This window comes from Carcharodon carcharias, chromosome 5, assembly GCF_017639515.1.
Source record: "Carcharodon carcharias isolate sCarCar2 chromosome 5, sCarCar2.pri, whole genome shotgun sequence".
Classification (NCBI taxonomy): domain Eukaryota; kingdom Metazoa; phylum Chordata; class Chondrichthyes; order Lamniformes; family Lamnidae; genus Carcharodon; species Carcharodon carcharias.
Window position 1 is genome coordinate 198,533,183 of NC_054471.1, and position 23,550 is coordinate 198,556,732.

A 23,550-nucleotide genomic window follows, 5' to 3' on the forward strand; every position below is an offset into this window, starting at 1 on the left:
GCCAGACCAGGTAAGGATAGCAGAGCTCCTTCCCTAAAGGACATTAGAGAACCAGATGGGTTTTTACAATAATCAGCAATGCTTTCATGATCACTCTTACTGAGACTAGCTTTCAATACCAGAATTATTAATTGAATTTAAAATTCCACCAGCTGTCATTTGAACCCTTGTCCCCAAAGTATTAGCCTGGGCTTCTTGATTATTAGTCTAGTGACATTACCACTATGCCACTGCCTCCCCCTAATTCGATTTTGTGCCACATAACATAGCCCATAAATAAAAGGGACAGTTGCAACATGGATACAAAATTAGCTAAAAACAAAAAACTGCGGATGCTGGAAATCAAAAACAAAACATGACTGACAGGAAACAGAGAGCAGTGGAACAGATGTTTTTCGGACTGGAGGAAGGTTTGTAGTGGAGTTCCCCAGGGCTCAGTATTGGGACTCTTGCTCTTCCTGATATATATCAATGACCTCAACCTTGGGGTACAGGGTACGATTTAAAAATTTGCAGGTGATATAAAACTTGGAAGCATTGTGAACTGTAAGGAGGATAGTGTAAAACGTCAAAAGGACATAGACAGGTTGATGGAATGGGTGGGTTAGTGGCAGATGAAATTAAATGCAGAGAAGTGTGAAGTGATTCATTGTAGCAGGAAGAATACAGAGAGACAATATAAAATAAAGGGTACAATTCTAAAAGGGATGGAGGAACAGAGGGCCTGGGTGTATATGCCCATACATCATTGAAGGTGACAGGACAGATTGAGAGAATGGTTAGTAAAGCATTCAGCAACCTAGGCTTTATTAATAGAGAATATATTCTCTTTTTTGCAAAAATATACTTTATTCATAAATCTGCCCCAAGCTTAACTGTGTCCCTCAGCATGTAGTCCTGGACCTTGGAATGTGCCAGTCTGCAACACTCGGTCGGGGACAACTCTTTGCGCTGGAAAACCAACAAGTTTCGGGCAGACCAAAAAGCGTCTTTCACCGAGTTGATGACCCTCCAGCTGCAGTTGATGTTTGTCTCAGTGTGCGTCCCTGGGAACAGCCTGTAGAGCACAGAGTCCTCTGTCACAGAACTGTTCGGGATGAACCTCGACAGAAACCACTGCATCTCTCTCCAGACCTTCTTCGCAAAGGCACAATCTACAAGGAGGTGAACAATGGTCTCTTCCCCACCTTGGACTGTATTATCAAAGCAAGGAAGTTATGTTAAACTTGTATAGAACACTGGTTCAGCTCAAGTGGAGTATTGCATCCAGTTCTGGGTGCCACACTTTAGGAAAGGTGTGAAAGCATTAGATATGGTGCAGGAAAGATTCACGAGAATAGACCCAGGGATGAGGAACTTCTGTTATGTAGATGGATTGGAGATGTTGGGGCTGTTTTCCTTGGAGAAAAGAAGGTTGAGAGGGGATTTGATAGAGGTATTCAGATTAGATAGGGAAAAAAATGTTCCCATTGGTCAAAGGATTGGGAACAAGAGGCCACAGATTTAAAGTAATTGGCAAAAGAAGCAATGGCAACATCAGGAAAAGCTTTTTCACGCAGCAAGTGCTTAGAGTCTGGCATGCAGTGCCTGAGAGCGTGGTGGATGCAGGTTCAATTGAGGAATTCAAGAGGGAATTGGATTGTTATCTGGAAAGGGAAGAATGTGCAAGGCCAAAGGGAGAAAGTGGGGGATTGGCAGTAGGTAAATTGCTCCTATGGAGAGCTAGCATAGACATGACTGGCTGGATGACCTTTTTATTATTTATTTGTTCATGGGATGTGGGCATCTCTGGCCAGGCCAGCATTTATTGCCCATCCCTAATTGCCTTTGAGAAGGTGGTGGTGAGCACTCTCTCTAATGCTTTCATGTGGCACCTTATTGAATTCTTTTAAAAATCCAAATGTCCTACTTCTGCTGGCTCCTCTTTATCTACCCTGTTGGTTACATCCTCAAATCCTTGCCTTTCAGAGGACAAGAAAAAGACTGTAGGGTACATTTTGCCTCTGGTCACTAATATGAATCATAATTTTGCCATTTTATGCTCTTCAAGTCCTTCCTAACTATTCAAGAAATATAAATGTTTGGAATTTGCCGGGGCAGGTAAAATGGAGTGCCCATTAAGACATTTTCCTGTACCCCTTAGTTCAAAAATATTTTGCTCTATAAGTTGCTGGAAATGCAAATTGCTAACAGCTCAGCAAGAGTAATGGTCTCTGTGATCTTGGTGAAAAACTGGAATAGCAGTGAATGTTTTTATCCAGTGTGGTGATGATTGCCTGGCACTGATGTGGCATGAATATTACAGTTTATTGGCCAATGACTATATGAATGCAGCAACTTCATGAAACTCACAGGGAGGTAAAGCACATACCTTTTTTCCCAAGCTAACAGCAGATTGTCCGGCAACTTGTGGCAATCGTAATTCATGGGGTATCTCTTCATCACCACAAATTGCTGAATGATTTGCATGTTAACAAGGATGCGCATCATTCATCCAGTTATTGTTTAGCAAATTCCAGCTCAATATGTTACATTAGTAAAAGCAACTTATAAGTATACATTTTGCTGTGTTATCTTAGCTGTTTGGATACATACTCTTTACTCCTGATTTAGATTCTCGGACTCAATTATTTGTCGATTCTCTTTATTACTTGTAATAATAAAAGCAGATAACTGTCGGTGCAACCTATCGTGGCAAGTCTAATGCAAAATATTTAATCTTGTACCTTTTTTATACCAACCAAACAGTAGCCCCGTCTTTGTTCTCCAAAACAGCTTGTGGATACACAGTTGACTGTTTGAGAAAGGATTATTGTGCAAGAGGAGAAAAACTAAGGCCAAGCATGTTGGATGTTAGCCCATGTGTTAAGTATGAATTGATTCTGGGGGGAGGATTTTGCCCTTGTCGGGTGGGCTGGGTCAGGTGGAGGTGGTCAGGAAGCCGACTGCCACCCACGATTGGGGCTGGACTGAGAGTTCATGCTGGCCGGCCAACTAAGACCTGCATGTGTACAGGTGGGCGCAGAAAAAGCTCCCTGAGGTACAGTTGCTGCTCAGGGACCCGAAAATTTTGAAATATTAAAAATAAAGATTTTTAAAATGTTATAAGACATGTCTCTTCATGTGATGCTGTCACATGAGCAGGGACATTTTTTTAATGAAATGTTAACATTTTTATTTTATTTTTAAATTGCTGTTGGAAACCTCATCCCGCCCGTGGATGAGGTTTCCTAAAAAGTGCAAAGGCCGCTTGGCCTTTTCGCCTGCCCACCAACCGTAAGGTTGGATGGGCAGCGAAAAATAGCATTTAATTTAAATCTTTAATGGCCTTCATAGGCCTTTTACTTGTCGATAGGCGTGTTACACACATCCACTGACTGAAATATTGTGTGAGTGCGTGATGACATCGGGTCGCTTGCCCGACATTATTGCGCGGCATTTTACACTTGGTTGGATTGGGCATATGCCCAACTGATGAGCGTTATATTCAGGCCTTGATGTTAGAAAAGCCAACGTTTGGTTGAAGCATCAAGACACTAAACAGCTTGCAAGTTGAATTTGCTTTGGTGTGTTTACAGTTTAATTATTGGCATCAGTGAGGGGTGGATAGCTAGACCAGCTATGCTTTTGCCAGTTTTAAGGACGTGGTGATGAATTTGAGCTGAAATGGACTGAGATTAAGAAGATGATTACTCCAACATACCGGCCAGGATTCTGTCAGGCCATTGGGCGCGTTGCCCACTGGTCAGAGAACTGGCAGGGAACCCCCATCAGTTTCGTGGGGTGGCATTTTTAAGTGGTCATTGTTGTGTCTGAGCTCCCTGCTGGTGAAGGTCCTGCCCACCAGGAGCTACAAGCAGCTCCAGTTGCTGACAGCACCACCAAGGGCAGTGCCAGCTGGCAGCAATTCACCCACCAGAGGCCCAGGATCACTGCGGGACATCAGGTCAAGGGTGAGTGAAGGTGGGATAGGATTGCGCGAGAGGCAGGGCAGGGGAGCCAGAAGCAAGGCCAGGGGTGGTGGCTTTTAGCAGGCACCCCCTTCCCGATGCTGGGTCCCTTGGTCAGACATGGAGTACCCAACTACGAGGGACACACCCCACCCCGAGAGGCCACTGGCAAACCCTGAAGAGGCCTTCGGAGGGCCCCAAGCAGCCATCACCCATTGTTTTAATCTCTGAGCCACCATTTCATCGCAATGGGTTCAGGGATAATGGGTGTCAAGGCCCGTTAGTGAGTCTAATTGCCATTCTACTGTCATCAGCCGAAAATCCTGCCTCAGCCCCTTCTTCACTCCAATTTAACTGGGGGAGGTTTTGCTGCTGCCGGGAGACTGATGCAGGGTCTTTCCCATGATTAAGCGGGCCCAGCCACCATGTTCCCCTCTGTGACGGCCAGTATAAAGTACCAGCACCCAGTGTGTTGTGTTTGTTCCTGAGGGAGGATCGTGTGAGTTTTCAGGCTTGAAGAAACTCGTTCTGTATAATCCACAATCTTTCTGATGAGCCATTGGGTCAGTTGCTTATTTGCTTAATTGTGCTGTACATAATCAGCACGACATTGTTACGAAATTTACAGCACTGTAAGGTGTTTGGTCACCTTAATAGTCGCAGCTTATGTTGTTGGATTCTTCCAATGTGATTTTGTCACAACAATTTATGGCATTTTATTTGATTCTAGTATGTCCTGTTATGAGAACCCAGTTTTCAAGCTGAGAACAGATTTATAACTAGTGATAAACCCTTAATTGCAACTGAAAATAGGTATTATCCAATGACAATAAAAACAAAAATTCTTCGTTATTTCCAGTATTTAAACTTTTGTAATTATATGCATGTCTGCCTAAATTGAGGAATCACCCACGCTTGCAATAGATTAAACATTAAACAATATCAGATCAACTATTAGTTGGCTTGTGACACAGTCCCACTTTCCTGAAGTGAATCAGACTGACATTTCCACTTCCCACATTTCTCTCCTAAACGGGATTCAGAAAGTAGCATAAATTCCTTTATCAACACTTTTATAGTAGATCAGCATTTATGAACTGACATCTGGCACTTAACTATTAAATTTGGCTCCTTTCTCTTGGAGCGGAATCATAAACCTTTGGTATCAAAGTGGCTTAGAATATTTTTATTAATAATTTTCTTCTCTTTTCCGCTGACCCTAATTTCTCTTCGTTGTTCTTTGACATGGAATTCAGGCTTATTCAGATATCGTGTTTCTCCTTGGCGGCCATGGGTGAAGATGCTGACAAGCGGCAATGCTTAGCCAGGTGGACTCGCTCCCTCTCCTCACCCCTCAAGAGGAAATGTCCTGCTACTCTTTACTTCTACACTCACTGACCGAACCTGGCCATAAACAGACCATAATTCTTAATTTGTCTCAATGGTGTTCACAAAATGGCTACATAGGTGTGTCCACACTTCAAAGGAATTTATTGGCCATGAGGTACTTTTGATGTGTAGGGAATCTGTTAGGACAGGACGTAAGCACAGGTCTTCATTATTCCCTCACATTTTTCCTCTTCTTTCCTTCCAAAAACCTAAACTTGAACATAAAACATCTCCCTTAGCAGCCCAGTATCTTAACTGCCTACTCTTTCAAACCTCATGCGTGGGCTATCTCTGGTCCTAGTTGGTGATCAACAGTTAATTGTCTATTCATTAGCTAATCAACACACACACACACACTTTTGGAGGCTGAGTATTGTAAGCAGTTTCCATTCCTGGTCCCCTGCTACAATGGTTCTTGGACTTTAGGATTTTATAGAGAACAAAATGGCTCAGACACAGGGTTCGGCTCAACTACAAGCTTACTGTTTATTAGAAATAAATGTCCTAATGCCCTAATACAAAACTCTGAGCTGGTTTAAACGACATAACAACTCGCTTGGTTCATCCGATTTAAATCCCTCCATGATTCGACCTCCCAACCATGACACACAAAGTCACCATGACTTATTATGAAAAACATTTACTGGAAAAAAACCACAGGCAAAACCCCATGTTTCTACCCCAGCTGTACTTAGTTCAGACCCCGGCCCCCTGGATTTGGCCATTACCCTTAAGTTATTCTAACCTCAGCCCCAATACCCCTTGGATTTGGCTGATAATTTACAATCCTCCACAAGGTTGGTCCTTCCAGTGAGAACTGTAGGTCTGTGAGCCAGGTTGACCCTTCCTGATCCTTCCTCTTGACTGCAGGACCGCTCTTGTCCTTTTTATGATGAACCTTATCGAAATATCATGAGCACACTTGCTGAGCCCATCCTGCTGGATGGTAAGTGCCTCTTTGATCCTTCAAGTCTGTTCCAGGCAGATCTACTCAGTGCTAATGTTGTTTCCGCAACTGAAAATAATGAATCCCACCAAGGTGAGGTATCCCTGGCTCCAAAGCTGATCTTTATGTGAAAGGTTGCTCTCGTTCCGTGACAGGAGTGAATGGATGTTGTCTGGGGCCATTTGGTTGTGATAATGGCCTCCTTCATTTCTTAATTCAATTACATGACGATAGTCATCCTGTGTTCACTGCTGTGACGATGTCTTAAATTCCAGTCTTTTTAATAGCATCCATTCTGTTGTGATGTTGGAATGCCTGAGATTAACCCCCGCCCCACAATGTAGCCCTGCCTCGGTGTGTTTTGTTTTGAGGCTGGGCTTCCGTTCACTGTACTTGTGTCTGTAAGGGTTTGGGGTTCTTCCATCATGTTTTATACAGCCCAGTTGCAGAGGACTCTGATCCCACAGTATTTTAATGAATTGTGCAGAAGAGAAACTTTGTGTCTCACAATACTGCATCGTCATTTTGGATAGCTGCTGAGAGTTTCTGGATATATGACCTGTACTTGGGCAAAGTGCTTATTATGCCATCTAAAGTGTCAAAGTCTGAGCCCTACAGCTGCAGTTATCCCTCTGCTCATGTCATACTGATTTGGTGTTGAAAAGCCACAGATCCTCTTAGGAATTCATCTTTGAATCAGTAGCATCTTAACCATAAAGTTGTTGCTTTATCTGATTCTAATATATATTATAGGCCAAATTTAAGAGAGTAATGCAGCTGTTTCATGCAAACAGTGAAGTAGGAATGTATATCTCAAGTTCAGATTCAAATATCATTCTTGAGTCATTCAATAAAGAACTAACTTTTCAAATGCTTTTTTGCATGTTATAATCCTCAATAAAACCCTGGGATCAATTATTTCAACTGTATCTAATTAGTTATAGTTTCATATTCTCTCTATTTTTTACTGGGACAATCATCATAAAATCTCTATCTACAATGAGCTTTTGCATAAGGAATTCTACGCACAGCTTTATTGTTTTATTATTTGGTACATGTATAGCACTGAACCTCTAACCACAAGTACAGATAATAGATATGTAATGTTCTATTCTTTCCCACAGGTCAATACTGAAGTCACAAGAAGGAAAAAGAGGGACAGTACTAATGACACAGCCTATGGAAATGATTCATTCACAATTGATTTATTGTTTAATTATGAGATGAAGATTGCTGCCATTTATACAAGCTTGCAGTATGGATCACTTATTCGCTTTTCTATTTGCTGATCATTGCTGTGTGAAGAAATTAACACAGTGTTATAGCTTCTCAATTAGACCAAATACTTTTTGTACATTTTCACTTACGCAATTAAATGTAAACCCTAGGATAATGTTGATGTGACACTATTGCAATAATAGGCCTTCTTAACTGAAAAGACGACTGATGCATTGTTTGAAAAAAAACCTTTATGGGATTATTGTGATATTTTGCATGGATCAGTTAGTTTAGAATTTTCAGACAGCTGAGTGCTATTATTTCCCCATTATAATAATTTGTTTAATTAGTTTGTTATAATTTTATTCGAGACATGGCACATGTAAAATAAAGTACAATGTACAGTGGGATAATTGAGCTCTATCCCACTTTGGTGAAGAGTCATACAGGTTCCAGTAATAGTTTGGAACAATAGATGATGTACTAAAAGGCATGATAGAAAGATGGGGATAGATGAAGTTCATGAGAGAGAGAGAGAAAGAGAGAACAGTTCATCTGGTAGGAGGATTTTTTGAATCCAACGTATTACTGCCCACTGATGTTGCCTTTATGCTGTTTAATGAATGATTTTGGAATGAGGATGGAGTACAGTAAAAGCTGTAATTCTGGTTGACATTATTATGTTGGTCCTTTAATGAAATGATTTTGAATTAAGGAACCTTTTGTAAATATTGGCCAAATGACTGACAAAGCAACAATTGAAACCTTGCATACTAAATCAGAGTAAACAGCAGCTTCAACACAGTCTGGATCACTGATTACAGCCGTTTCAGTGAGTGCACACCATGTAGTTCAGGGTTTGTCACTTTAATTCATCACTGACCTGCAAATGAAGTCAGTTTTGCTTTTACTGTTTGTTACATAAATGTTAAAATGTAATTATTTCTCATAATTAAACATTGTTGATTTCTGAAAATGTTTGTTTAAAAGAAATGTTTGAATCATATTTCATTTTCAAATTTTATACATGTTTTAGTGAATTGATTATGGAATGAAATCCATAGAAGCAAGAGGCAGATATGTAATGATAACTGCTGATTAAAAACTTTGAATCCTACGTATAAGTTTTACTTAATTTTATTCATGTCATTATTTCAAAACTTAATTTAATAATTGATTAATAATGACTCAAATTTATGATTTGCCTTCAGTGCAAGTTGTATACTAAAATATATCTAAATTTATGTTCAAAAATGTAAGTTGACATTGTAATGCCGCTTTTTGTATGACGCACAAGATATCATTCAACATATTTTGCAACTCTAACAGATATTTTTTATATGAACAGAATATCCCGTCATTTATTATGGAGTTTTACATAACCTGCTATTTTCTTCAAACCATTTTTCGTAGATTTTGGATAATCACTTAACCTCATACATAATTCTGAAGTAGAAGCTAAAAGCAACATGCTGGAAATAAAAACATCAAACAATAACAGTGTGAAAGAAAAGTTAAGCTTTGGATCAAACACTTCGGTGTCAGCTGCATCTAAAATTCAATGCTGTTCCGATATTGTATAATTTGTAACAGTTACACTTAGTCACACATCATATTCACAGCATTAATGGGCGCAAGTTGGCTCTTAAGTCTTTGTATCATAATTTATTGCAGTTTAGCCCACTCTAGATGACCCCGGTTGTTTCACACTGATATTTTCTTTGTCACAATAAGTGATCTTGGAGGAATTGAGTTTTTGGTCTATAAAACGCAGGCGTTAAGATATTCATCAGAAAAGATGCTAGAAGGGTAAAAGTTCTGAAGAGAGAATTGGGCTGTTTGAGCTTTTCACCACCACAGCTACATTCTGCCCTTGTATCACCTGAAAACACATCAGGTTCCACATTAACAGTGATGACATCCAGCTCTACTTAGCAGCTCTCTCCACACTTCAATTTCCTCAAAATTGGCAGACTGAATGAGCAGAAATTTCCTCCAGTTACATATTGGGAAGACCAACGTCATTGTCTTTAGAGATAAAAATTAAAAAACTTCGGATGCTGGAAATCCAAAACAAAAAATAAAAAACACCTGGAAAAACTCAGCAGGTCTGGCAGCTTCGGCGGAGAGGAACACAGTTGACTTTTCGAGTCCGTATGACCCCATGAGTCATGAGGATTCGAAACGTCAACTGTGCCCCTCTCCGCCGATGCTGCCAGACCTGCTGAGTTTTTCCAGGTATTTTTTATTTTTTGTTTTGTCATTGTCTTTAGACCTTGCCACGAACTCTAATCCTTAGCCACCAACACCATCCCTCTCCTCAGCAACTGTCTGAGGCTGAACCTGACTGTTTCCAACCTTGGTGTCATATTTGACCCTGAGATGGGTTTCTGACCACATAACTGTGCTGTCACTAAAATCACCATAACATCACCTGACTCCATACCAGCCTCAGCTCAACTGTTGCTAAGAACCTTATCAGTGCCTTTAATAGCCCTAGATTTGACTATTTCAATCCATTCCTAGCTGGCCTCCCATCTTCTACCCTCTATAAACTTAAGCTCATGTCTGCTGTCTGTCCTAACTTTTAACAACTTCCACTCACTTTTTTGTTTTGGATTTCCAGCATCCGCAGTTTTTTAATTTTTATCTCTAAAGACAATGATGTTGGTCTTCCTAATATGACTCATTGACTTACACTGGCTCCCAGTTGAGCAGCACCTTTCATCCTAGTTGTCAAACTTTTGTTTGATAATGTCTTGTGAAGCACTTGGGTGTGCTTTACTGTGTTAAAGGCACTGTGCAAACATTAGCTGCTGCTGTTGTTGAGGGGGTAACCAGCAGAGCAATTCAAGATTATGAAGAGTTATTATAAGGGATGTCTAATGACACGTCAGCCAGATAGTAACAGAGGAGATTGGAAACTATGTCTTATACTGAGCATGGTTAGAATGGGATTTCTCTGCCACAAAATGTGGTTGAAGCAGAGTCGATGTGGATACTTTAAAGACAATTAAACAGGTGCTTAAAAAAATAGTCTTAACGATATGGGGCAGGGAACAGAATGTGGAACTAAATTAGGTGGAATATGGGGAAAAGTGATCTGGATTATCTGTTCCTGCTCACTCCACAGCAGACTCCCAGAGTTACCCATGGTTTACTTTTCCTACATCTTAAAATATTTCACAAATCTCCTGCCCTTTGCGTTAGAATTTTTTCTAAGAAATAGGCCTTTTACATGATTGACAGTATTTCATATCGTATGAAGACAATGCTAAAGATTTATCCCAAAAGGCCTGCATCAAAATATATCTGTTAGCTTGCATCATAAAACACGTAATGCTGTCCTTATCTAATTAGCCAATTCTTCTCCATAGAAACAAAGTTCATGTTAGGACTTTGGTAATTTTTTTAAAAAGGCCCTTTGGTCTAACAAGTAGATTGAGATCAATTTAATCTCATCAAGTCTGCCAACACAAAACTAGTTGAACAAAAATCAAGCTAAGGAAAACTATTTTCCAGTACTGGTGTGTTTAAGGTTAAACTTGCAAGATATTATCCTCAAGACAATTACTATTTTGAAGAAGTTTATTAATTCTGTTCCAATCCTAAAGCCAAGTGTTAATTAAATTGTTAGCTACTCTATCACCCAACCAGTAAATCTTGTACATTTGACTTCGTTATCTTACACATGGTCTTTTAACAGGATCCAAAGAGGCAGCTGGATAACCCTGGTCTCTTTATAACCATTAAACAGCCTCTCCAGACTGAACAAAGTGTTGAGTCAAAATAATGCTTTTAAAGAATTTTTATTACTAAAATATAAGTGACAAAATAATTATTTCATGCTGAACAATTATTTCATGAATATTCTATTTATTTGGTAATTTTGGAATTGAACATTTCTTTCAGATTTACACGGGTTTCATAAGACAGATTCGGTTAGTGCATTGTTTAGTGACTTTGCGGTCCACATGATGAATCTCAAAGATTAAACTCTAATTTGATGACAGAATGAAGTCATTACAATGTTAGATTCAAAATACATAAATCACTTGCCAACTGTGTCCATAATTTTACGATTGTTGTCGGCCTGCATCCACTGATTCTCATTCTTGGCAATCTCGATCATTTCCCTCAAGATGTGAAATGTCAGATCCAAGGAGTTGGGTGGGTCAGCGGGTCTCTTGGAACGTCTCGCAAAGGTTGCTATCATATCTTGGTTAGCTTTTTGGGCGGACATGAGGCTTTTTGCATTTAAGGAAATATCACGGAGGAAACGACTGGCTTCTTTAGCAAAGACATCTTTCACCATCTGCAGGTAATCTGGAGGTAGCTGAGAGTGAATCATCATGTACTTGGGGTTTTGCCCCAAAGACTGGAGTAACTTTTCCTGCAGATTGTAGGAAAGAGGCAAATCATTTTCTTCATCAGTGGCTGTGTTGACATTGGGATCGTGGATGTCGAAGACTCTCAGATCTGCGGCACGACACACAGCTGGGGGGATGCGAGTGGCAAGTAGTAAACAGGCTGCAAGGAAGATCAGGGGAGCTGGCATCATGCTGGATCGAAATCTGCAAATAAAGACATGAGAGTCTGAGTTATAACAAAGACTGTTGCAGCGAAAATACGTTTTCTTTAGTATAGCAGCACTTAGTTTTTAAAGAGGTAAAGAGTTCATACATTGATTGCAATTATTGCAATTTATTTTAATATTCTACTGTAAAGCATTTAAATATATAGTAATACCATGAAATATCTAACAGGCAAATGACATCTAAAAATAATAAATTATTTGAATAATTGGTTGGTTTAGGATATTTTTTGGTTTATGTATATTTGATGAAAATAAATGAAAGGAGCTGCTTGTGTCATTTTCTACTGCTTACTCAGACCTCATTACTATTTTGTTACTTTGGATATAGACTTAGTGCAGACTTTAAGAGCTGTGCAGAAATGGAGAATGCCCTGTTAATTCTGATGCACAAAAACATTACTCCTTAAGGCATACTTTGTGCTTTAGAGTTAAACTCTACACTAGGAAATTGTATCCTGTAGGGATTTCCTGTTTTGGAATTCTTGCCAATTTTGTCAGTAAGAGGAAATTCGCTGCTTACAAATTAACTGAAGGAGCTGTACTTAACGATAAACTTGTCGATTACTATAGATTAGAAATATTAATTCTGCAATGTTGAGTTTATAGATGCATATAACTTTCACTAACTGTGTTGATGCAAATATTAGCAATCATTATGCTTAAATGTACATATTCTTTAAATATATGGAATTTCAAAAGACAAAATTGTACTTCATCTGCTGCTGATAGGAATATTTTCAATGTATATTGTCATAAATACACACCAACATGAGAGGATTTTTAACACTTATTGGAGTTATACAGATTTATGTGTACTTTATTAAGCCATGGTTGGGATTTAAATACACTCCATCAGTGGAAACCACTTGCACTATTTACAGGGTAGAATCCAAAGCATAGTGTTACATATATTTTAAATATTAGTTACTTCTATAAGTAAGGTACTGTGATGCTTTAAACCCACTAATTAAAAGGAGCTGAAGTAGTGTAGAAGTAAAGCAAACCACAAGATAAAGAGAATACCCTAAATGTTGTCAATCTGAACAAAGTACAGAAAATTACAGCAGGAATTAAATAAGAAGTTTTGGGTAGGATCCTTCATCACTGGAAGGTCAGATGAAAGGTCTCATCTAAAACAACAATCCATCATCCTCTTTCAGGCACTGGTGACATGCACCTTTTCAACATTCTCTGTTTTTACAGCAGTTTTCATGTCACTTATTTTTGGCTTGCTATCATTCTATCCTTCAACAATAAATAAAATGACCATCACCACAAAAGAGTTTAAAGAGAAGCTGACACAGATCAAAGATATGTTGAATCTCGGAAAAAGACTTTTGAATGAAGTGGATGCAATTGAGAAAACCCCTGAAACACAATTGTATCTATTGATTTACAGAACAAAACATATACTTATGTGAAATGTTGAACTTGCCTTGTAAAAATGTTCTTGTGCTGACACATTTTGCATTAGCATAGATTAACCAAAACACCCAGACAATATCCTGCCTCATCTTCACAAAACATTTGTAAAAATATCCAGATTTTTAATTGTAATATCAAGCTGTAGTCACAAAAGAAACTCTTTTTTCTGTAGAATAAAAGGCATTGAAGTGGTGGAAAATTTGAGCGTAGAATGATTTGTCACTGTCTTGAATTTTCCAACCTTTTAAAAATTAGGAGTTATAAAGTCTACATAAAGGTTTAAATATAGGCCACAATGGGGCAGAATTGGGAGGCACTGGCATAGTGGTATTGTTGCTGGACTAGTAATCCAGAGACCCTGGATAATGCTCTGGGGACACAAGTTTAAATCCTGCCATGGCAGATAGTGGGATTTGAATTCAATAAAAGTCTGGAATTAAAAGATGGTGGATGAATTAAAAAAAAAGAATTGTGGAGCTTTGGAAACACACTGATAGGTAGTACTTTGTGGATGCTTACATCTCTATGAATATCAAAAGCTATAATTTTTTTTATTATTCATTCACGGGATGTGGGCTTTATTGGCTGGGCCAGCATTTATTGCTCATTCCTAATAGCTCATGAGAAGGTGGTGGTGAGCTGCCTTCTTGGACCGCTGCAGGCCATGTGGTGTAGGTACACCCACAGTGCTGTTAGGGAGGGAGTTCCAGGATTTTGACCCAGTGACAGTGAAGGAATGGCGATATATTTCCAAGTCAGGTTAGGGATTGACTTAGAGAGGAACTTCCAGGTGGTTGTGTTCCCATCTATCTGCTGTCCTTGTCCTTCTAGATGGTAGTGGTCGTGGGTTTGGAAGGTGCTGTCTAAGAAGCCTTGGTGAATTCCTGCAGTGCATCTTGCAGATGGTACACACTGCTGCTACTGTGCGTCAGTGGTGGAGGAAGTGAATGTTGGTGGATGTGGTACCAATCAAGCGGGTTGCTTTGTCCTGGATGGTGTCCAACTGCTTGAGTGTTGTGGGAGCTGCACTCATTCAGGCAAGTGGGGAGTATTCCATTACGCTCCTGGTTGTGCCTTGTAGATGGTGGACAGGCTTTGGGGAGTCAGGAGGTGGGTTACTTGTTACACGATTCCTAGTGTCTGACCTGCTCTTGTAGCCACAGTATTTATATGGCTAGTCCAGTTCAGTTTCTGGTCAATGGTAACCTCCAGGATGTTGATAATGGGGAATTCAGTGGTGATAATGCCATTGAATGTTAAGGAGCAATGGTTAGACTCTCCCTTGTTGGAGATGGTCATTGCCTGACACTTATGTGACACGAATGTTACTTGCCACTTGTCAGCCCAAGCCTGGATATTGTCCAGGACTTGTTGCATTTTGACATGGACTGCTTCAGTATCTGAGGAGCCACGAATGGTGCTTAACAAATCACCAGCGAACATCCCCACTTTTGACCTTATGATGGAAGGAAGGTCATTGATGAGGCAGCTGAAGATGGTTGGGCCGAGGACACTACCCTGAGGAACTCCTGCAGTGATGTCCTGGAGCTGAGATGACTGACCTCCAACAACCACAACCATCTTCCTTTGTGCTAGGTATGAATCTAACCAATGGGGAGTTTCCCCTCCCCTCCACTGATTCCCATTGATTCCAGTTTTGCTAGGGCTCCTTGATGCCACACTCGGTCAAATGCTGCTTTGATGTCAAGGGCAGTCACTCTCACCTCATCCTGGGAGTTCAGCTCTTTTGTCCATGTTTGAATCAAGGCTATAATGAGGTCAGGAGCTAAGTAACCCTGGTAGAATCCAAACTGGACAGCAGTGAGTAGGTTATTGCTAAGCAAGTGCCGCTTGATAGCACTGTTGATGACCCCTTCCATTATTTTACTGATGACTGAGAGTAGACTGAAGGGGCAGTAATTGGCCGGGTTGGATTTGTCCTGCTTTTTGTGTACAGGACATACCTGGGCAATTTTCCACATTGCCTAGTAGATGTCAGTGTTGTAGCTGTACTGGAACAGCTTGGCTAGGAGTGCGGCAAGTTCTGGAGCACAAGTCTTCAGTACTATTGCTGGAATGTTGTCAGGGCCCATAGCCTTTGCAGTATCCAGTGCCTTCAGCCGTTTCTTGATATCACATGGAGTGAATCGAATTGGCTGAAGACTGGCATCTGTGATGCTGGGGACCTCCGGAGGAGGCTGAGATGGGTCATCCATTTGGCACTTTTGGCTGAAGATTGTAGCAAATGACTTATCTATTGCACTGATGTGCTGGGCTCCCCAGTCATTGGGGATGGGGATATTTGTGGAGCCTCTTCCTCAACTGGGTTGTTTAATTGTCCATCACCATTCACGACTGGATGTGGCAGGACTGCAGAGCTTAGATCTGATCAGTTGGTTGTGGGATCACAGCTCTGTCTATCACTTGCTGCTTATGCTGTTTGGCATGCAAGTAGTCCTGTGTTATAGCTTCACCAGGTTGACACCTCATTTTTAGGTATGCCTGGTGCTGCTCCTGGCATGCCCTCCTGCACTCTTCATTAAACCAGGGTTGATCCCCTGGCTTGATGGTAATGGTAGAGTGGGAGATATGCCAGGCCATGAGGTTACAGATTGTGTTCGAGTACAATTCTGCTGCTGATGGCCCACAGTGCCTCATGGATGCCCAGTCTTGAGTTGCTAGTTCTGTTTGAAATCTATCCTATTTAGCATGTGGTGGTGCCACACAACGTGATGTGGAGGCGAAGTTCCGCCTTCAAGTACTGTGCAGTGGTCACTCCTACCGATACTGTCATGGACAGATGCATCTGCAGCAGGCAGGTTGGTGAGGATTAGGCCAAGTATGTTTTTCCCTCTCGTTGGTTCCCTCACCACCTGCTGCAGACCCAGCAGCTATGTCCTTTAGCACTCGGCCAGCAGTGGTACCACCGAGCCACTCTTGGTGATGGACATTGAAGTCCCCCACCCAGAGTGCATTTTTGCATCTCACCATTGCCACCCTCAGTGCTTCCTCCAAGTGGTGTTCAACATGGAGGAGCACTGATTCATCAGCTGAGGGAGGTGGCGGGGGGTGAAGGGGGAGTTGTGGGTGGGTGTAGGTGGTAATCAGCAGAAGGTTTCCTTGCCCATGTTTGACCTGATGCCATGAGACTTGAGAGTTGATGTTAAGGGATTCCTTCCTCCTGACTGTATACCACTGTGCTGCCACCTCTGCTGGCTCTGTCCTACTAGTGGTGATGGGATGGTGATGTTTGCAAGATCCTGAGTATGACTATGTCAGGCTGTTGCTTGATTAGTCTCTCCCAATACTGGCTCTAGCCCCCAGATGAGAGTTTGCCTTCTAGTTCGATGCCGGGAGGTGCGTCCAGTTTCACTCCTTTGAACTCTGTAGCTGTTGAAGAGTCAACATTGCTGTGGGGTTTGGGGGTCACACGCAGGCCAGCAGATTTCCTCCCCTAAAGGACATTAGTGAACCAGATGGATCTTCACAACAATCAGCAGTGGTTTCATGGTCATCTAATTCCAGATTTTTATTAGATTCAAATTCCAACATCTGCTGTGGAGGGATTCAAACACAGCTCCCTAGAGGATTACCCTGGGTCTCTGGATATTCCAGCGACAATACCACTATGCCATCACCTTATCACTTGAGAACAAAATTTGGAGAGCAGTGAGTGTATTACACTACACTTACTAATACTACACATCCTTAATCATGAGCTGGCCATACTGTGGTGAGAAAAAAAGACCTGGGAGGGCAGTAGTCATGGGAGACTCAAACCCAACTACCTGGGCTGAGACTATCATCCATCAGTGAGGTTGTGACCATGATGTCTATCTGATCCACCAACACATGTAGGGAGTTTTTGTAATGTACAAGTAGCAATGCTCAACTGTTATGACACAGGAACCTCCCAGGCACCTCTTGGGAGCCATTCACTTTCCTCTTTACTGTTCCATTAACTAATAACAAGTCCTGTATTGCCACGAAGTTCATTAAATCCAGTCGCAAGCTAGCACTGAAAAAAGGGATGTCAAGTTTTGAAGATCTCCTTTTGTCAAATTACAGAACTGACTATTTTCTTTCAAAATTTTCAAATCCTCAACTGCCTTTTTGAATGGAACATGTCTTTTCTCTTCCATTCAGCAACACATGACAGACTTAAGCAATGGTAACAGTAAATTAATTTTATTAATTTGTAGCACTTTGAGAGTTTGATATATGTTGTGTTTGTCCTTTGTGTGACGTAAATTTGTGTGTGTAGGTTCTAGAAGTTCTTTTCTTTTATATGAGTTATCACTGGTGGGTGACTGCAGAGCCCCCAGCTGGATCAGTGGCAAAGCTGCACCTTTTCTGTTCATCTATGCTACTGATGGAGACCAGCTCCTTGAAGATAAAATAGTGACCATTTCAGAATCCTACCTTTAGCTCCAGCAATGCAAACTGGTGAAATTCACAGTTAAACTTGGAGATGAGTGGAGCAGGACAAGTCAAGTTGGAGAACTAACCAGGAGTCTACAGAAGAATTGGATAAAATCTGGAAATGTGAAAAATAGTAGCAAATTGTCTTCATGCAAATGTAATGTACTGCATCTTTAGGGGTAAAAGGGTGCCAAAGGTATACTATAAATAAACTGGAAATAACTAACTGTTAACTGGAAAAGGGGTTTGAGTGATAGAAGATTTTCCAATTGATGCAAAAAATCTACCTCACCAATATCAAAACTTGTATTTTTAGAGCATTTTAATGTAATAAAACATCTCAAGGGCAGCAGAGACACGTGGAACAACATCACCTGGAAGTTCCCCTCCAAGCCACTCACCATCCTGACTTGGAAAAATATTGCCATTCCTTTACTGTCACTGGGTTAAAATCCTGGAACTCTCACCCACAGTGCTGTTAGGGAGGACCTACAACATAGCGGCTGCAGTGGTTCAAGAAGGCAGCTCACCATCACCTTCTCAAGGGCAATTAGGGATGGTCAATAAATGCTAGCCAGTGGAACCCACATCCCATGAATGAATAAGATTAAAATCACAGGAAATTATAAAGCAAAATTTGACTCTGAGCTAAGTAAGGAGATATTAGTGCAGATAATAACAAGTTTAGTCAAAGAGGTAGGTTTTAAGGAGGTATTGATGCTGTATCTTTCAAGGTCATAGGAATCAAGTGACATCTCAATGAATTAGCAAATAGCACACATGACCCCTTTGCTTAAACAAAGGTGCAAGGGTTAAATCTTAATTTCAGAAATGGATTGTGGGGAAAGGGCAGGTTCTGTTAATGTGAGCTATTATGGGTTCAGAAGGAACAGGCCACGTCTGATCAATTTACTGGCGTTCTTGCTGGTCTGTTTTCAGATAACGCCAAATTAGATGCATTAAGAAAGAAAAAGAGAGTTTACATTTATAGAACACTTTTCCTGTCCTCAGGATGTCTCAAAACACTTTAAAGTCAATGAAGTACTTTTTAACTAAAGCCATTGTTGTAATGTGGGCATCTTACTTATGCTAGCAAACAACATTGAGCTAAATAACCAGATGATCTTTTTTGATGTTGTTAGTCGATATTGGCCAAGTTACCCTTACTCTGCTTTCAAATAGTGCAGTGGAAACTTTTAGATCCACGCAACAGGGCCGATGAGGCCTTACTTTAAGGCCTGATCCCTTTTCCAACAGTACTGCACTGAATTCTCAATCTAGATTGTGTGCTCATAGGACGCTTAACTCCACGGGCAGGATCTTTAGCTCAGCGGGTGGGCGCATAACCGACCCGGCCAAGCGTGAAATGATGCGTGTTGACTTTGGCCAAGCAAGCCGATGTCAACAAGCACTCTCGTGATAGTTCGGTCAGTGGGCGCATGCCAGAGCCGGCAGCGAAGTGAGATTACATATTAAATAGCAATATACTTGACGTAGCAGCAAAGATTGTAAACCGAATCCTTGAATGTTCACAGGTGGAGGTCCCCCAGCCTATTGCTTCTGTGTCAGCTCTATCTTAGAGCAATTAAAATTAATACCACTCCCTTCTTCTGCTTCAAACATTATCATCTTCTCTCTTGAAAATAGTGTAATAGCCACAGCCTCACATCTTCCCTGTACCAAAGCGTTCTTTACTTTAACAGGCTTTCTGCATCAGGTCTGAGGGTTTTGGTGACGTAATTGTTAAAACCAACAGTTCAAAGTTTGTACACAGTGAAGAAAACAAATAAAATCTTACAGCATTTGGGTAAGGGTTGACTGAAGTTGAAGGAAGTGGTGTTGAAGTTGTATTTGGCCTTGATGAGACGACATCTGGAACATGCTGTTCAGCTCAATCTCAATATTACAGCAAATGTATAGAATTTGTGGGGGAGCAGAAGACCAAAAAGAGAATATGATTTTAGGTTTTGAGGAATGTTTGCCTTCCCTTGGACTTTACTCTCTCTGAGAAGATATTGATAGAGGGATAAGATTTACACAGTGTGAAGAATTTGGAACAAAGAATGCTTTTCTATTGCACAGAAAGTCAAAAGAAATAGAAAATTCACAAAAGTTTATGAACATAAGAATTAGGGGCAGGAGGAGGTCATTTGGCTGCTTAAGTTTGCTCTTCCATTTGATAATGTCATGGTTGGATCTGATATTGAAAAAGAGGGTCATAGAATTGTAGAACATTTCATTAGGAAAGAGGATATAGGTTTATTAGTTCCAGAATCACAGGAGGGTAGCTTGAATGGGTGGGGAGATGCAGCAATGATCTTCTCCTGCTCATGATGGTATTGATGAGGCTAATCTGAATAATGTGGAACAAGGGAGGAAAGACTAAAACTGGCACGAAGGCAATAATGTCAGATAGAACTTTTTCGTACAAAGAATGATCAACACCTGCAATCATCTTCAGGGTAGAGGAGTGGAACAAAACAGTTTTTTTTTAACTAGACGATTAAAGTTCATGAATGCATTTTTTCTTTATTCTGGAGGGATATGCTAAATTGGGCCAATTAACCTCCATTCATCTAAAGATCTTGTAACTATTTACAAACTGAGTTGAAACTCACGCGCGTGATGTAGTTTTGAGTCCAATGGTTCCATTGCAACATTGAGTGTTGTCAAGGTGCATGGAAGTGATGGAACTGAGATCCACTACTTTAAATACCACAGATGTTGATGCATGTTCTATGGCAGGCTGCAGTATAGTCAATCATGGGAGTATTGAAGATGGCTATACATAAATGGGTTTTGGACTCCTGCACACCACCCAGGCCAGCTTCTAATGTTGAATATAAGATTACATATGATTACTCAACATGGAGCTAGTGCAGAAGAAAGCAAGCTAATTGATATTCCCATGCAATTGAGGAGAGATACTGCAGCAGTTTGGTCCTCTGTCATCAATGACCACCACTCTTACCCTTTCACTCACTTGTGATTGGTGTCTTTCCTTATGTCATTGATATAAAAACATCAGTATCAGTATTTCCCACATTGTGTTGGTGCATGCTTCAAGAAGGGGAAATGACAGTCAATGCTCAGTGTCTAGAGCTCTATTTGAATGCAAATAATATGAGTACAAAGGACAGATCCATTTTATTTGGGTATCGTATTTGATTACATTCTTTAACAAATTGTTTGAAACATTTTAAGGTAAGTATATTGTACAGGTTATGGAATGTCCAATTAACATGATACCAAAAATTGTTGTAATTGTCTTGATGAATACATCCAATTCTTTTCTGATATTCCATAACTGCCTTACCTTAGAATTTTTCTTTTAAATTTAAGGGCAGTGTTTTGAGTAATTGTTGACTTGGCCCATCAAGGCTGTTATCAACTTGATAACTGATTGTGTGTGTGTCAGTTTTATTCAATTGGTTGAAGTGCTGGCTCTGGGTCAGGTTTGTGTTTTGATTTCATAAATAAGGTTGCCACTACACTATAGTAATGAGGGAGTCTATAATCCATTGGTAACCATCATTATCTATGGGGCAGCCCTGCCACCCTACAAATTGCACTCCCATCTTTCAAAGTTATTGCAGTCAGCTCACCGAAAAAGGGTTTGCACCTTTGGTTCTGAGTGATTTTTCACCAGAATTCCACACTACAGCTGGATTCTCAAACTTTTTGAAATCACGTGGAGTCAAATATTTCATTTGCTGCTTCAAACATGTGGAAACAAAATTATTGCTGATTAGCTGCTACTTTTTCATCTCTATTTATGGATTTGCATTTCTCATTGTTGTCATGTAGGCCTTTCACACATTTACTTATAGTTCAGCTCACTATGAAAAACATGTATTTTCAGGAAAGAAAGGATGGTTTTCCTCCAGAAATTCTGGGAGCAGTTAAGAACATTGCTGATCTAAGAAGAGTACTATTTTGAACTGTCTAATCTACAAGCACATTTATCTTCGCATTATAGACTCTTTGGAGATACTGACTACTAATGTCACTGGATTAACTAATTTTAAATACACTTACCAACTCTCATTGTAGTGATGGATCCATTGACAAGTACAGTCACTTCTCTGCATCAAGTCTTGAGTACCATTTTTGATGTTCAAAATAATTTTGATTAAAGGTTTCATAAGGGGCTCAATGTTATATTAGGTACTTGCTAAATAATTAATGTGACACAGCACTGCACAGTGTATTAAAGGCTGTTAACAACAAGAGAATGGGAAGTAGAAAGGGGAGAAGGTCAGATGGAATTTTAACAGGGCATAGTTGAAGCAATCCAAAACAAATCCAATTTCCTGCTCTCACAGATGCAATAGCCACCCACTTCTTGCTGTAAAACGTTCCAAGTAGCAACAATCCTCTGACGAGAGTTTTCTCCTAATCTTTATCCTCACTCTTAGTGATAACTCAGAGTTAAGGACCCCTCATCACTGAAAGCTGAATCAGAGGCAATAATCCTCCCCAATTCACCGTATCAAAATCCTTCATAATTTTAAAAATCTTTTTTAAAGCTGTGAAGTGCTGCTAAATGATTAGTAGATTTAAGGTGTTTTTAAAGTAATTAAATATGTAAAATTATTTAAAAGTGTTTTTATTTTATTGCTTTTTGTTTTCTGTTTTGTGGTGTCTGTGAATGCCTGTGTAATGTGATCGAGAGCCTGATGACATCACCGTTGTTTCATACTGGAAATGCCCAGTAAAGAATAGTGCAAATCAGTTGCAGCATTACTGCACTTGTGATGGAGGTGAAACTCTTACCGGAGACATGGCTAGATTTCTCAGAGAGACATAAGTCATGGCTAGCCCTTGCTTTCCTGCTGCTACCAACTCCAGACTATTGTTTCTCACCCCTGGTATCATTATGGGTGAAACTATACAACATCTATAGCCAGAATCCTTTCCTAAAATGGGGCACCAAAAGCTTCCAACTGTACCCTAAGTGTGATCTAACCATTGCCTTTTGTAAATGTGTCATTACCTCTTTGCTAATGTATACTTTGCCCCTATTTATAAATCCTTTATAATTTTAATCTGCTTACCTTCAGTCCGCTTTTGCCCTTTCAGGGAGTTATATATTTTTATTTAGATTTTTCCCTTCCTGTTCAGCTTTCAAGGAGGAAGAGGTGGGTTGGGGTTCCACAGAATTTCACAATATATTACAGGGTTCCTTAACAAAGTTGAACACCAATGGTCTATTGTATTCCTATCTATGAAAAGGTTGAGCATCATTCCCTCCTCCCTTCAGTTTTTGCTGAAAAACATGCTAACTTGCAGCAACATTAATGCTCAACTGAGATCATTGTACTCTGACCAGGGATTCAACTTCCCAATCTATATGGCTCAGCACCAATCAGCTATTTGTGGAGCTCTGCCTTGCTGTATTTAAAAGGCACTCATAGATGTTCTTGTATTGAATTGTTTTAAGTTTGGATTTCAATGAGAATAGGTAACTGAAATTAAAACTGACATATGACTTATCTGTAGCCTTAATGCCATAGTAAATTGAATTATTCCCCAATTATACTGTCAATGTATAATCATGCCATGAAGAAAAGAGTTGACGTTTCGAGTCCTCATGACCCTTC

At 40.3% G+C, this 23,550-nt stretch overlaps 2 protein-coding genes across 2 annotated transcripts in view; one reads left to right on the forward strand and one right to left on the reverse strand.

Moving 5' to 3' along the window:
- trim54 (tripartite motif containing 54) overlaps window positions 1–8,620 on the forward strand; it is a 91,201-nt gene extending 82,581 nt beyond the window's left edge. The window contains exon 9 of the mRNA XM_041188555.1: window positions 7,410–8,620. Coding sequence (XP_041044489.1) covers window positions 7,410–7,420 — 11 coding nt within the window. The 3' untranslated portion in view covers window positions 7,421–8,620. The remainder of the gene's footprint in view (window positions 1–7,409) is intronic.
- Window positions 8,621–11,543: 2,923 nt separating this feature from the next.
- Window positions 11,544–12,064, reverse strand: uts1 (urotensin 1). Its single transcript, XM_041188707.1, has one exon. It carries the CDS (start codon window positions 12,062–12,064, stop codon window positions 11,555–11,557), a length of 510 nt encoding a protein of 169 aa, XP_041044641.1. The 3' UTR covers window positions 11,544–11,554.
- Window positions 12,065–23,550: the final 11,486 nt, after the last annotated feature.